The sequence below is a fragment of the Stenella coeruleoalba genome, assembly GCF_951394435.1.
Source record: "Stenella coeruleoalba genome assembly, chromosome: 7".
NCBI lineage: Eukaryota > Metazoa > Chordata > Mammalia > Artiodactyla > Delphinidae > Stenella > Stenella coeruleoalba.
In genome coordinates this window covers 78,267,080-78,282,359 of record NC_137153.1, presented here as the reverse complement: position 1 = coordinate 78,282,359, position 15,280 = coordinate 78,267,080, and the positions used below count along the sequence as shown (strand labels likewise).

Below are 15,280 nucleotides of genomic sequence, written 5' to 3'. Positions count from 1 at the left end.
TTCACATTTAGGTCACCAGTAAATTTCTGAGAAAATTTTGTGATTGTAAAAAAAAACATCATTTGACACATCATGACCGTTGGACTTCTTATGCTTATTTTACCATTTAATATTTTTATATGGAATCACATATGATGGTGGAGTTAGGTACCATAATCTTTCAGTACTTAGACCCTTCAGCAGTCTATATCCATGCTACTGAAAGAAATCGTAGGCTAAGAGAGTAGGTGGGAGCATTGGGAGAAAGGGAAGCCCACTCTCATTATAAATTCCTATTAGCAATAGTTTTGTAACTGTAGCTACGACCTTTGTCATCCCTTCTGATTCTTCTCTTCATCCCTGTATTCAATTTAGTCTTTTCTTCCTTGGAAAGTAATATCTAGATTTACCTTAATCTCTTCCCTTCACTATTACTGTCTAGCATAAATCTTTATCATGTCATTTCAGGATTATTTGAACAATCTCCTCATCTGGTCTTCCTGACAACAGCTTAGCTACTGGCTCTTGTCTGATTAATTGTTCTGTAATACTGCTTTTACCATATCACTCTATTGCTTCAGAATCTAAAATGAATCTCCACTGCTTAGTGAGTCATTCAGTCTCTTCAGTCTGACTTTTAAAGGTTCTAATAATTTTACACCACCTGAATTATCAAAATTTTCCTCTGTTTCTTAATATGGATTATACTCAGACAGGTCTTTGCTTTCCTTTCCACCTTGCTCATGCTGTTATTCCCACACCACGCCAAAGATTGTTATACTTTCCTGTCCAGAATTGACCTTACCTTTTGGTAACATCGTTCAGAATTTCCTTTGGGAATCATCAAACTCTTACCTTTGGTCCATAGGTTTGCATGGGGCTGACTCCACAGCCACCTCTAGGGTGGACATGTGACCCAAGCCCAGCTAATCAGAGGACCATGACCCCTTGGTCACAGCAATCAGTTCAATAAAGAACATATGACCTGGGGCTTCCCTGGTGGCACGGTGGTTAAGAATCCGCCTGCTAATGTAGGGGACGTGGGTTCGAGCCCTCGTCTGGGAAGATCCCACATGTCATGGAGCAACTAAGCCTGTGCACCACAACTACTGAGCCTGAGTTCTAGAGCCCTCAATCCACAACTACTGAGCCTGCGTGCCACAACTACTGAGCCTGTGCTCTAGAGCCCGTGAGCCACAACTACTGAAGTCCGCATGCCTAGAGCCCATGCTCCGCAACAAGAGAAGCCACTGCAATGAGAAGCCTGCGCACTGCAACAAAGAGTAGACCCAGCTCGCTGCAACTAGAGAAAGCCCGCGCGCAGCAACAAAGACCCAACTCAGCCAAAAATAAATAACTTTATTAAAAAAACAAAAAAAACATATGACCCAAGCTGGCCCAAGTGAGCCTTGCCTGAACCTTCAGCAGGAACTTTTAGAAAAAGTAGTGCTTGACAAAGCCAAGAAACAGCAACTGACAGATTCCTGATGATATAATTGAGCTTCTCGATCTACATATGACTGATCTCTTTGGTAATAAGAAACAATAAATATTTTTTTTTCTGTTTTGACTTAAACCAATTTGAATTGGTTTGCAAAGAATACTCCCACCTCTTTGCCTCTTCAAGTTAAGTTTACCCTTTAAGATGTAGCTCTCATGCTACTTTCAAACCGTTCTTCCCTTTCCTTAACTCCCATTATACCTTACTTAATCTACTGCTTTAACACTAAATCATCTCAGTTGTTTAATATTTCCTAGTTTTACTTCCCCACTGTACCATAACCTTCTTGAATGCTTGGACCATGAATTACATTTCTCTTGTGTTCACAACACTTAAGAATTTTTTACACTTAAGATGCAGATTGACTGATAAACTATTGGATATGTTATTTTTCTTTAGAAATCAGTGGTTAGAATCTCAAGAATAAATGAAAACTGGGCAAATTGTTGCTAACCAGGGCCTAGCTCTTTGGGTAATTCTGTTCCCACCTTACTGATTTAAAAACAAATATGGCAAGAAAGAAGGGGAAATGATATCAATGAGTGTGTTTTAAAGACACATTTTGTACCACCTCCTGAAGATATCTTTTGGGGCCTTTGGAGAAGCCTGATAGCAGCTCCCCATTTTAAAAAGTAGCTTTTATTATTATTCAGTATGGTGAGACCAGGAGATCAGGAGACAGATGCCACTGACAAGATAGTTTTTACTTACCGTCTTCAAGAAGAGGGGCATGCTTCACCACATAGGGCCATACAGGGAAGCATCAGGATCAATCAGGAGATGGGGGTGGTCAAGGGGAAGGCGTGGTCAAAAGCGTTTATTGTGGTTTCCACAGTAAAGGCAAGGCAGAGTAAGCATGCTTAGGATTGGCTAGTCTGAATAATTTCAGCAGGCTCTGGGATGTAGGGACTGTCTCCAGTTATCTAGTACCTGGTGCTGGGTTGATTAGGGCAGGGGAATATTGACTTGGTGTGTGAGAGTCTGATAAAGAAGGTGGTTGAAGGATGGATGTGGGTTCTGGATTGGTCCGTTTGTATATGAAAGGTTCAGGGGATTTGTTAGCTATTGGACAATTAGCTAGCCCTGAGAGGAGCAGTCGTTCCCCAGTCAGTGAGGCCCCAGGTGGCAGAGCCTCAAGAATATGGAAGATAAGGGGGGGACGAGGACCCACTGCACCCTAGACGGCCAGGGACCATGGGCAGTGCCTGGGATCCCCACCTTGAAGGGAATTGTTCCTGAGTGGTGCCTTGGGCTTTGCCAGCCTGGATTTAGGGGGTGAGCTTCCCTCCTGGAGCCTTGTGAGGATTTAGCCCTCCTTTTTGATTGTGGTTACTTAAAAAACAAAATATTTCATTGCAACCACCTATAAATCGTATTTTACAAATTGCAGAAATGAAGATACAGAGGACTGCAACCCACTGAGCTAGGCATAGACACCAAATGTCTTGGTTCCCATTCTTTCGTTTTAGAGGTGCGTGCCTACATGTTTAGGGGCGAAATAATGTGATATCTAGAATTTGCTTCAGAATAATGGAGAGTGGGAGGTACAAAGGCAACAAGATTGGCCATGAGTGATGACTGTTGAAGCTGTGTGGTAGTTCTCATTGCTATCCTCAGTACTTTGTACATGTTAGAAATTTTCCATAATAAAACTTAAAAAAAAAAGTATACAGAAAATAAAATATAGTTACTACACTCCTCTCTTTCCCACCTGGGTTCAGAACAATTGAGCAATAAGACAAAGCAGAGGCAGATGGTAGTCCAAATATCCCCTCTTTTACTGATAAAGCCTACCTTGGAGAATATATCTTTACACGAGAGTCAAATGGGCCTCCTAACTCCATGCGGAATTAGACTTACTCATATAGTCATAGCAGTATTGGACCAGGACAGCTTTTCCAGCTGGGAAGGATTTTATGGCATGAGTAACAGAGAAGAAATTGTGCTTACTGTAAGCAAGTTTACTCCCAAGAGGGACGAAATAAATAAGGCCCGGAGCTAAGTTGAGCACGCCCAGTTTATTCCTCCCAGATGTTCCAATCAGATGAGACACCCCACCTTCTCCAGGCAGAGGAGTAGAGAAAGTCAAGGGGTATTGCTTGACTGAACTCCCTTTTCATAGATGGACAGGTCAAGAGCGGGAAAGAAACATTACCTCCCACCAAAAAACATTGATTTTTCTGGAGATTTTAGTGAGATAATGGAATTCTGCCACTTCCCTAGCCATGATTCCAGCTTGTAAGTTTTCATTTCTTCATCTTCATCTATTGAATGGCTCTAATTCTGCAAAAGAAATTCTTCTATCTTCAGAACTTCAGTTTTCTGCTGTATGACATCATACTCTTATTCTGCCTTTGGCTGAAGGTAAAAAGGCTTTTTTTTTTTCTCTCTCTGAAAAGACATTAAATCTGAACATGGACATCACATCCACCACAGATACTTCCTTCTTCTGCAGCCTGATGCCTCCTCCCACCCAGATTTTTTATGTCCATCCAAAATATTACAAGCTTGTTTACAACATATTTTTTATTAAGGCATACTTTTAGTAAAATGCTGATATAAAACTTATGGTATAAAATTTTGTAGAAAAATTAGAAAATTCAGTCATGCAAAATGAAGAAGATAAATGAGCTCATATTCTGCTGGGGAACCAGATATTTTAGCAACTAATTACAAAGGAGTGTGAGGCACTCAGTAACAGAGGAAAGAGAGCCCTGAGATCATAGGGGAAGGAGTGATTGTGGGTGATAAGGTGAGGGGATGGGTGGGGACTTATAGGACATAACTGGAAAGATTGCCTGTGGCCCACTGGGAAGGATGTTATATGTTATGTTAAAGAACTTAGACTTTATTCAATAGGCAGTGGAACGTCACTGCAGGATTTGAATCAGAAGAGCAACATAATCAATTCACTTAAAAAAAAAGTATTTATTTATTTATTTACTTATTTTTGGCTGCATCAGGTCTTAGTTGCGGCATGCGGGATCTTTCCTTGCGGCGCGCAGTCTCCAGAGCATGTGGGCTGTGTAGTTGTGGCACGTGGGCTCTCTAGTTGTGGCTTGTGTGCTCAGTAGCTGCGGTGCACAGGTTTAGTTGCCCTGCAGCATGTGGGATCTTACTTCTCCAACCAGGGATTGAACCTGCGTCCCCTGCATTGGAAGGCGGCTTCTTAACCACTGGACCACCAGGAAGTCCCTACTCAATTCACTTTTTTTTTTTTTTTCTAGTACGCGGGCCTCTCACTGCTGTGGCCTCTCCCGTTGCGGAGCACAGGCTCCGGACGTGCAGGCTCAGCGGCCATGGCTCACGGGCCCAGCCGCTCCGCGGCATGTGGGATCTTCCCGGACCGGGGCACGAACCCGTGCCCCCTGCATCGGCAGGCGGACTCTCAACCACTGCGCCACCAGGGAAGCCCCTCAATTCACTTTTGAAAAAAGAAAACTATTTATTGAGAAAAGAATCATTTGAAGTCTCTCATATACCTGGGGCACTCTCATATGTGAGGGAAATCTGGAGGCTAGCAGATAAGTTAGGAAGTGTTGCAATAGACCAGATTCTTGACCTCAGCCAAGCCCTGGCCCCAATAATTTTTATGTCAGCCTATTTATTAGCAAGTAAAGTACATACAAGGATGCATTTGGCATAGAGCATACAGTACAATAAAAGAAACTAAAGCCAAACCTTAATTATATATACATATTAAGTTAGTTATGCTTATAGTGTGGGTATATATTAAATCAGAGAGGATTTGTTCTTTGAGAGGATTTCTGTCACTCCTACTTTCTTTTTTCTGTTTAAACGTGAAGATAAAGGTACTGTTATTTGCCTTCTTAGCAGCAAACTCCCCCCATCCCCACCTAGCTTAGAGTGTTTAGTTTTCTTCTTGGTAAGACGGGCCTGATAAGTTTAGGCGAAAATAAAAATTCTGATTGTGGGCTTCCCTGGTGGCGCAGTGGTTGAGAGTCCGCCTGCCAATGCAGGGGGCACGGGTTCAGTGCCCCGGTCCAGGAAGATCCCACATGCTGCGGAGCGGCTGGGCCCGTGAGCCATGGCCACTGAGGCTGCGCATCCGGAGCCTGTGCTCCGCAACGGGAGGGGCCACAGCAGTGAGAGGCCCGCGTACTGCAAAAAAAAAAAAAAAAAAATTATGATTGTATTTCAGGATTATGAAGATGATATTAATTAGTCTAAGCCTGTCCAGGTAATTCTATATCTGTTGTCTACTGTTAGTTTAGAAATGGGAATGTGAAGCACTATGGGAAGTCTGCTGGGTGGCTTCCAGGAAAAGTGTTCCTACTGAAGAAAAGAGACCCATATAGGAGGAAACAGGCTTTCTTTGCTGAATTTGTTGTATCTGGGTGTGATGCCTTGAACTGTGGCAGCCATCTTACGATTGTGAGGGATTAAGCTAGCATGCAGAAAATAGCAGAGCCCAAGGATGGGAAGGACTGGGTTGATAATCTGGAGCTGATGTAGCTTGGAACTTCATGGTTTTTTTGATAGTAAATGTCCTTATTATTTAAGCTAGTTTTAGTTGCGTGTTCTGTTCATATCACCGAGAGCAGTCTACCTAATATAGGCTCTCAGAGAGAAAGATACTATGAGACATGTATCTATCATCAGTAAAGGGATTCATATGTGTATGTTCTGTGTTGTTTCTAAAGCAGTGCTTTTCAAATTTTAACGTACCTATCAAACACCTGGGCGTGTTGTTTAAATGCAAATTCAGTAGGTGCGGCCTGAAATACTCCATTTCTAAGAAGCTCCCAGGATTTGTCCATGGTGCTGGAATAGGGTCCACACCTTTGAGCAGCAAATGTAGACCACAGCTATAGCTCATTAAAGGTTAGATAGATGGGAAACCTCCAAGTGACTGACAGGATTTTTAAAGGGAGAGCCAGGAGTCAGGATGAGGTACAATAGTGACTGCTAATTCAACCAGATTAGCCCAATATTATTCCTTATTAATACTGATAATTTCAGAAAAGGTAAGGGGCAGATAGGTGCCAGGGGCAGACAGAAACCAGGACAAGATCTTAGAGACTGCCTCTGCAGAGAAGAAGGAAGCAGAAAGTGCCTTTCTTACTTGTAGGAGGTGCTCAGACAAAGCACAAATTCTTGGTACTAGCAGGTCTTTTAGATGACTGTTATAGGCCTTTTGCCTGAAAATATTGCGGTACTCCCATCTTCACCACCATAGGTAATTTAAACCACCACCACCAAGATAATCTGTAAAATAAGTGTAAGGAAGTACAAATTTTGATTTTCCTCCACAATGACTACTCTGACACTTTTTTTTGGGGGGAGGAAGTAATAGATATGTTACTCTTCTTAAATTTTTGGTGGGGGTACATTTGCTTGACTGGTACCCTAAACATGCGTGGGTATGATGCCAATAGGGTCGGTTGGCCCTGGATTTCTGGACAGGGAAGCATGGAATAATGTCAGTTCAAATGATTCTTTTAACTTGAAATGTTTTCCAACAGCAACAAAAAAATGATTTAGAGCTTAGAGGATGGGAAAACTTATTTGCAGGGCTACTTTAGTGCTTCTGGAAAGAAGTAGTGACTCCTAGCAGTATGGTAAATAATCTAGGACTTATTTTCCCAAGTTTGAGAATAACTATTGAGAGCATTAAAATAATGTGTACAAAAAGATTGCAACTGGAAGTGGCTCCTGTGATTAAGACGATAAAGATTCTCTAGAGGGAAAAAGAGATCATTACAGGAGTCATATCTTTAGTTCCACAGTGGAGAGTATGGTCGTTATTTAAAGACAAATTATGGTATTCTTAGCCTAAATCCAGGTATTAGAACAAAGAATACAAAGGCAAAACTAGCTAGTTCTCAGTCAAAGACAGTACTCATAAAGAGCAGACTTAATAGAGGGATTCCAGGAAGAAAAACTATAAACCCCAGAATGATAATGATTATAAGGGGACCCTGATATTAAGCTGAAGAAGTCCCTAGCTGCTGTCCCCTTTTTCCATGAGGTGCTTAGATCAATAGCAATTTGAATCTTTGTTGATATAAAAACAAGATATTTAAACATAAAGAGTAAGAAATAGTTTATCTCCATAAACATATTTCTTGAGCAATCTAGTCTCTTGCTTTTCGTAAGTGAAGTATACATACCTTTTCTCGCCCACCTAGAAGGTCAAATTACTGTAAATAACAATTATTTGCAAGGTTTCCAAAAGTAAAAGGACTTCATGAAACTGATGTAAGAATAAACAAGATCAACTTCAATAGAGGCAGTAGATCCAGTGGTTAATAGTATTTTGGGCTTTGTCCACTTGCTTTCAAATCTGGGCTTTACCATGTAGGAGCTGTATGCTTTGATAGCATTACTTAAAGTCTTTAAATTACAGTGGTTTCATCTGTTAAAAAAAAAACCAGGAATGACAATACTATTTTAAGTACTAAGTTAAAGGCAATGATGTATGTAGTATTTAGCACAGTGCCTGGCACTTGTAAATTCTTGTACTCAATCCATAAACTGGTTTTAGAAAATCTTCACATGCCAGACACTGTGCTGGATGTTGGGGATATGGTCTTGAACAAAACAGATCAATATATGCATCTCGCCCTCAAAGAACTTAAGAGTCTAGTAGGGAAAGCAACTGGTTAAAAGGTAAACCAACATAATATTTAAGTGCCAACTTTCAGTGAGATATCCACTTGGGGACATGAGGCGAATAGAAATATACTTATGATTAACAGGTGAATAGGCCTGCTGATTTCTAAGCCTTTATTTATAAACATTTATTCATTATGAAACAACCTTGAGAATAATGAAGACGTAACTTTGTTGGTAGGACTGGGAAAACTAAGGGATGCTTAGTATGTTTTGGTTATTAATTCTTGGAGTTTAATTGACCTTGGGATGAAAACATTCCCAAACTTTCAGCCCAAAGGGCTCTATTGTTTGAGAAGATTTCTATAGGAGAAACTCATTGCAAAGAAGTTAGGAAGAGGAAGTCTTAAGAAAAGTGTTTTAAAACAAGATCAAAAATGTATTCTCAAGAGAAAACATTTATTAAGCTGATATACTAGGCATTTCTTGCTCTTTATCTCATTTATTTCTCCCAATGGCCCTGTAGGAAGGGTAATATTACATCCATTTTAGAAACAATACAGTCGACACCTCAAGTAACTTTTCTAAACAGGTCACACTTACTAACTGGCAAAGTGAAAATGAGAAGTACATGTTTCCACTAGCTTCTAGCTGCCTTTAGCTCAGTGCAAGAGACATAGGTGGCAACCAACACATTTGCTGGAAAGAAGGGATGAATAAATGTACTTTAGCTCTGCTATTTATGTGTCCCTGGGTAAGACAATTTTGCTGAGTCTGTCTTCATTTCTTAAAGGAATATAACAAGACTTACTTCACAGAGTTGAGGTAAGGAACAAATAAGGGGATACAATAGGGGAAAATAATCAAAATATAAAATATTAAATGTTAGCATGATATATGTCACAAATTATGACATGTATAATTTGTGTGTGCATATGAAAACAGCATTGGTAACAGTTAATATTATGAGAATTTATATATAACTTCCAAACACCAGACTCTAAGAAAAAAGGTACTGGATAGAAAAGTTGGAAGAATAGGCAAGGAATTGATATATTGTGTCTGGGACAGGGATATTGGTGGTTAGGGACAGGGTAAATAAACTTTACATTTGTAACCCTTTGAATTTTCCTTTTGAATTTTGAACCATGTATTACTGCATTACTATTCAAAAAATAAATAACTTTAAACTTTATAAAAACATTGTATTAAAATGTAACATTAACACAGAATAACCACAGTACTTTTTCTTAGCATTGCCTTATTTCAATTATTAATTTAAATTATGAAAATGAAGCCACTTCATTTTTTTTGAGAATTTAAATATTTTATTATATAAAGTTATACCCAGAATTGTGCTTCATTTTTTCACTATATACTTTAACTCAAAACTACATTTTAGAAATCCTGAAAGAAATTCCACTAGCTATAGGCTATTTAAATACTGCTTACAGAAAGTATTTAAAAAAAAACGAGGGCATACAAATGAACTTATTTACAAAACAGGAGTAGAGTCACAAATGTAGAAAACAAATTTATGGTTACCAGGGGATAAGGGGGGGAGGGATAAATTGGGAGACTGGGACTGACATGTACACACTACTATATATAAAATAGATAACTAATAAGAACCTGCTCTGTAGCACAGGGAACTCTACTCAATATTCTGTAATGGCCTATATGGGAAAAGAATCTTAAAAAAAAAGGAGTGCATATGTGTATAACTGATTCACTTTGCCATACACTCAGAACTAACACAACATTGTAAATCAACTATACTCCAATAAAAATTAAAAAAAAAAAGTATTAAAGGAAAGCCAGCACCATATAAACAGCATACACTTAAAGAGATGAATGCTTAACATACAGAGTAATGATTTTTTGTTTTTAAAATAAATGTATTTATTTATTTTTGGCTGTGTTGGGTCTTCGTTGCTGTGCGTGGGCTTTCTCTAGTTGCAGCAAACGAGTGGGGGCCACTCTTCGTTGCGATGCGCGGGCTTCTCATTGTGGTGGCTTCTCCTGTTGTGGAGCACGGGCTGTAGGTGCATGGGTTTCAGTAGTTGTGGCACAAGGGCTCAGTAGTTGTGGCTTGCGGGCTCTAGAGCGCAGGCTCAGTAGTTGTGGCGCACGGGCTTAGTTGCTCCACGGCATGTGGGATCTTCCCAGACTAGGGCTCGAACCTGTGTCCCCAGGTGGATGCTTAACCACTGTGCCACCAGGGAAGCCCCAGAGTAATGTTTTTTATTCACTGATAAACGAAAGGTCCATTTCAAGATGTCTCTCTTGTATACTTCATTTGTTTTATTAGCAAGCAAAGCCCTATAAGGGATGGCTTCATCTAGTCCTCAGACTCGGATACATCTTCATCTTGACTAATCTGGAAGTAATGAAGTTCGTAAATCTCCTTGTCAGATGCAACCACACGAAGACAATCACGAAGATTTTTCTTTTTAAGGTACTTCTTGGTAAGGTATTTCAAATACCTTTTAGAGAACTGTTTCTCAGAAACAACTGACTTTATTCTTGAAGCGTTCAATGTGAACGACATTCCCAAGATTTCCAGTTTTTCCATTCACTTTAACCTTCTCCCGTAGACACTGTTCAAAATTTCCAGAATTAAAAATTCCATCTTCTACTGGATGAGTAAGGTCCAAATTAAACTTCCATGTTGACTTCTTAGGCTTCTTGTCTTTCTTCGGCGCCATCCTGAAGGCCCGCCGCGCGATCAGAGAGCCACTTCATTTTCAATATGATTATATCTTTTTAACAGAATCCGTGGTCCCTGAGCAAGTTTAATTCTCCTGAGTAAAACAATCTTCTTTTACCGTTATTTTGAAAGACTATTTTGCTGGATGGTAGAATAAATTGAGTGAAACGAGTTATTTTCTAAGAATAGCATCAAATGCAGGTAGGGCAGAGGTTTTATCCACGAGCCCAGAGAGAAATGGGGCGGAAAATGAACGCAGGTAAATAAGGGTTAGTGGTTAAGTCTGACATTGCTATGGGCCACCGTTTGATGTTAATGCTGCACCGCGTTACGGCTCCTTTGCGCTTTGGTGGTCTTCCAAAGTGCGAGTACTAGCCAGAGTTAGGTTCCTGAATGTTTCCCGATCTGCTGCCATGACCAGTCCAGGGCTTGGGTTAGGGCTTTCGCTGGCCCCTAAACACTGAAAAGATGACAGTGTCCCTCTACATTTATGCAATTAAAAATAGAAATTCACTTAAGAAATTCATTAAAACAACTTAGGGCGAGCGAATACAAGACCTTCCTTCTAGACTTTCTGAAATAAAAGTTCCTATTAAATTCATCAAAGCTGAACTTTTTTTCTGCATTTCTCCTCTGCTAATGTGTTAGCCTTAGTTCAGCGGCCTGTTCCACCACCCAGCACTCACCGGCTCTCAAGCCCGAACCACGCGGCTGCTCGCAGGTGCCATCCCCAACCTGCCAGGAATCTCCTCCTTCGCCCCACCCATCTGGCCCTTGCCCGCGCCTACTTCACGCGTTGTTGTGACATCAGCGCGCCGTCGCCAAAGGCCGGCAGCAAATGAGCGCAGGTGGCTGCGGCCCTTCGTCGTACTCTCGAATGCGCAAGCGCGGTCGTTCCGGGTGCTCGGAAGACCTGGCGGAGCCAGGCGCTGATGGAGGCCTGAGGGCGGCGGGGGCGGGGCGCGCCGCGTGCTGGGGGCATGTCCACGGCGGGCGCCGTCTAGAGGAGGGCCAAGCAGCCGCCACCACGCTTTCAGTCGCGGCGAGACGCAAGCGAGCCAGGCCGAGGGCCGCGGCGGCGATGCAGCGACGGCGGCGCCCTCCGCCGCCAGTCTCTCAGCTGCCCGAGAGCTGCGGGGGAGGCGGCGGCAGCCGCGGAGGAGGCGGCGGGAACGAGGAGGTGGAAGTGCAGTTCTCCGCTGGGCGTTTGGGCTCCGCCGCGGCGGTTTCGGCGGCGGCGGCGGCGGCGGCGGCCACGCGCAGCACAGAGGAAGAGGAGGAGAGGCTCGAGCGCGAGCACTTCTGGAAGATCATTAATGCCTTCCGCTACTACGGGTAAGGAGCCTGCGGCGGACCCCCGCTCAGCCCGTCGGCGCGCCCGCTGCTTGCGGCTGACCCGTCCGCACCGTGGCGCACGCCGCGCTCGCCCTCCGGTCGCCACGCCTCCGGGGCGTCGGAACCGGGCCGCCTGAGCTGACCTCCGCGCCCCCGAGTCATCTCGCACCACCTTAGCCCCTCCTGGCGCTGCACTCTCGCGTGTCTGCCGCGCCGTCTGTTGCTCAGCCTCTTGTCTTCTGATCTCTGGATCAGATTAGTCCTCTTGCCTTTCCTTCCTCGTTAAAGGTTTGGCTTGAGGCGGGTGAGGGTGACCGGAAAAGTGCTGTAAGAATTTCAGATAGAAGATGGTGGTGGTAAAATCGTCCAGTGCTGGGCATGATTTGTATGTATTGTCGCTGTCCTGCAAACTGAACAGACGGAGAGCCCAAGTTCACCTACACGTGGGATGCCGTAGGATGTTTTTTTCTCAAACTGTTGTAAGTTCTCGTGAGAGCAGCGTTAAGATTTCCGCCCCTCACACACCCCCCACCCTTGGCGCTGCGAAAACACAGCACTTTTGTGATGAACGAGTGAATGATGCTGCGCAGTGCCTTTAACTGCTGGGTGAAATTAAGATCGGAGATGGTCCGGATGTTCTAAAATTTGCAGAGTTTTTAAGGGGGAAATGAGGGAAAGCACTGTAGGAGCCGCTTTTATGATTTTTTTTCTGCAAATATTTATCGAATTCTCACTGTGGGTTGGGCACAGTGGTAGGACTTTTAAACTTCCTAACTTTCATTTTTCTTGTAGATAAATCGTAAAGTAGCTTAGTCACAAAATTATAATTCCAAGATCTGAAAGGGACTTAAAACAATTGGATTTTCAGGTAAAGAAAGCACTTTTATTCGTGTGAGAGATGAGTACACCGACGGCGATGTTCTGAGTCTGCAGTTGGAATCCGATAGATGTGACCTCCTACTGAAGTAAAACTGTTCCCTTAGATGGGCTCCTGCTGTGCTTTATGCAAATTTTTAAATATTGCTTGACTGACCTCCTCAAGGGCAGGGACAGAGCCTTATTTATTTTTACGTTGCCAGTGCTTGGCATGTTGTTGGAGCTCTATTTTTAACAAATAAGACAAGTAGTAGCAAAGAAGTATATTTGTCATTCCCAAATAGTTGGTCAGTTTGTAACTGATGGTTAAACTAATTTGTTACTATTCTGAATTTTAAAACTTGCTTAATGAAAGCTTAAAGTTACTTCAGACTCTGATTAAATTGGTGACATGAAGTTTTGAAGTTGAGACATCTTGATGAAATAATTAACTAATTAAACTCGGGCATAGGAGCCATGGATTGCATTACTTATGGAGCTCAAAAGGGAATTAGTAACATGGGGATTTGATTTAGTATCAACGGAGTGAGGAAGGCAGACAACTGGAGCATTGAACTTGTTACAAGTATTGTGTCTGGAAGAACCATGCAGCGAGGGGAAGAAGCTGACAATAGATAGCCAGAAGTGTTAGCTGCAGAGAAGTCTGGTATATTTTACTGTTGAAAAATGTAGAAAGAATACTGGGAAATGTCTTGGGACTATTGTGGACTCAGTTAAAATGTGTGTTTGTACGCAGTTCTAATATATTGGGACTAATTTAAAATTGATATTTATGATTGAGTATCAGCTGGGCCTTTTTGTGGGGGAGGGCAGGGGATTTTGACCTGAAACTAGAACCTAAGTGTGGCAATATAGAAAAGGGCACTGTGTGCACGTTCTGGTGGTTGTGATACAATTTCCTATACTCTCCTCCCTCTTCTTTACCAGTTCAGTTGGGACTGAGGAAAATTTCATTTTTAACAACAATCCTTTTTATTTGCATGTACTCTCTTAATGAAAAAATCGAAATCCCTGTACTGAAAATAGTATACAATTAAAAGTATGTTTAGGGGTATGGGAAGGATTGTGTAGCAGAAAACACTGGATTATTACATTCCAACATTTTATAATCTTCTAGACCTGTACTGTCCAATACCATAGCCACTAATCACATCTGGCTGCATTTAAGCTTAAATTACTTAAAATTTAATAAAATTAAAAATTCCTTTCCTCAGTCTCACTAGCTACATTTCAGATGCTCAGTAGCCACATGCGGCTATTGTCTGCTGTATGGGGCAGTGCAGATGTAAGCCTTTCCATCATTGTAGTAAGTTCTTATGAACAATTCTATTCTAGACCTTTAGCAGATGCTTCCAAATTTCAGACAGTTTGGTTTTACTACTCACTGCCTTTTTGTCAATATATAGGAGATTTAGATAAAGGTCATAAGGCAAGAAATGTCTTTTGATTAATATTTTCTCTTTCCAAGAGAAAAACAAATATCATATATTAACGCATATATGTGGAACCTAGAAAAATGGTACAGATGAACCGGTTTGCAGGGCAGAAATAGAGACACAGATGCAGAGAACAAACGTATGGACACCAAGGGGGGAAAGCAGCAGGGGGGAGTGGTGGTGGGGGGATGAATTGGGAGATTGGGATTGACATGTATACATTAATATGTATTAAATGGATAACTAATAAGAACCTGCTGTATAAAAAAATAAAATTCAAAAAAAAAGAATTCTCTTTCCAGTGGCTTCCAGTCCTGTACTTTCTACAGATTTTGCTTAGATGACATATTCTGACTGAGGTAAAAATGATGATAGCATTGTACTGAATAGCAAAAAATGTTAGCCTTAAAATACTGCTCTTGTTATGAATGGAGATACCTACTCACAGAAGAAATACTACATTTGAAATATCAAACGTCGTCAGAAATGTCCTACTTTTAGAAATAGCAGTTAGGTGAGATCTTAAAAACTGAGATGTAGAGCTCATTTTTACAGGTGAGGGGATATGGTGAGCACCTTGCCTAGGGTTATACGACCAAATTGTGGTAGAGTCTGGCCTGAAATCCAAAGTCATTAACTAAAAATTTACCCTGCATTAGTAAGTAGTGGTACTAGTAAGACAATTTTAACCTTGGGCATTTAATAAATATTTTAAATGGATTGAGACAGACTCTCCTCTGAAAAGGTATGCTTCCGTGTTTGGAATTGTAGAATAGTTCAACAGCTGCAGAGGAATGGGTCTATGACCTTAGCCCTTGGCTAGATCCAGCACTGGACCCACTTTGAGTCAGAGTTGGGGTCACTGCT

At 41.7% G+C, this 15,280-nt stretch overlaps 1 protein-coding gene and 1 pseudogene across 4 annotated transcripts in view; one reads left to right on the top strand and one right to left on the bottom strand.

The window, feature by feature from the left end:
- Positions 1-9,408: 9,408 nt before the first annotated feature.
- On the bottom strand, positions 9,409-11,323 carry LOC307189205 (ribosomal protein eL22-like; annotated as a pseudogene). The gene has a single exon. The product of its transcript is annotated as a ribosomal protein eL22-like (transcript).
- A 149-nt stretch (positions 11,324-11,472) lies between these two features.
- Positions 11,473-15,280, top strand: part of CARNMT1 (carnosine N-methyltransferase 1) — a 40,435-nt gene continuing 36,627 nt past the window's right edge. For 2 of the 3 annotated variants that reach the window (XM_079927062.1, XM_079927061.1), the window contains exon 1: positions 11,473-12,101. In XM_079927062.1, the coding sequence (XP_079783188.1) occupies positions 11,605-12,101 (497 nt within the window). In that variant the 5' untranslated portion in view covers positions 11,473-11,604. The other variant, XM_079927063.1, reaches the window with a different exon arrangement.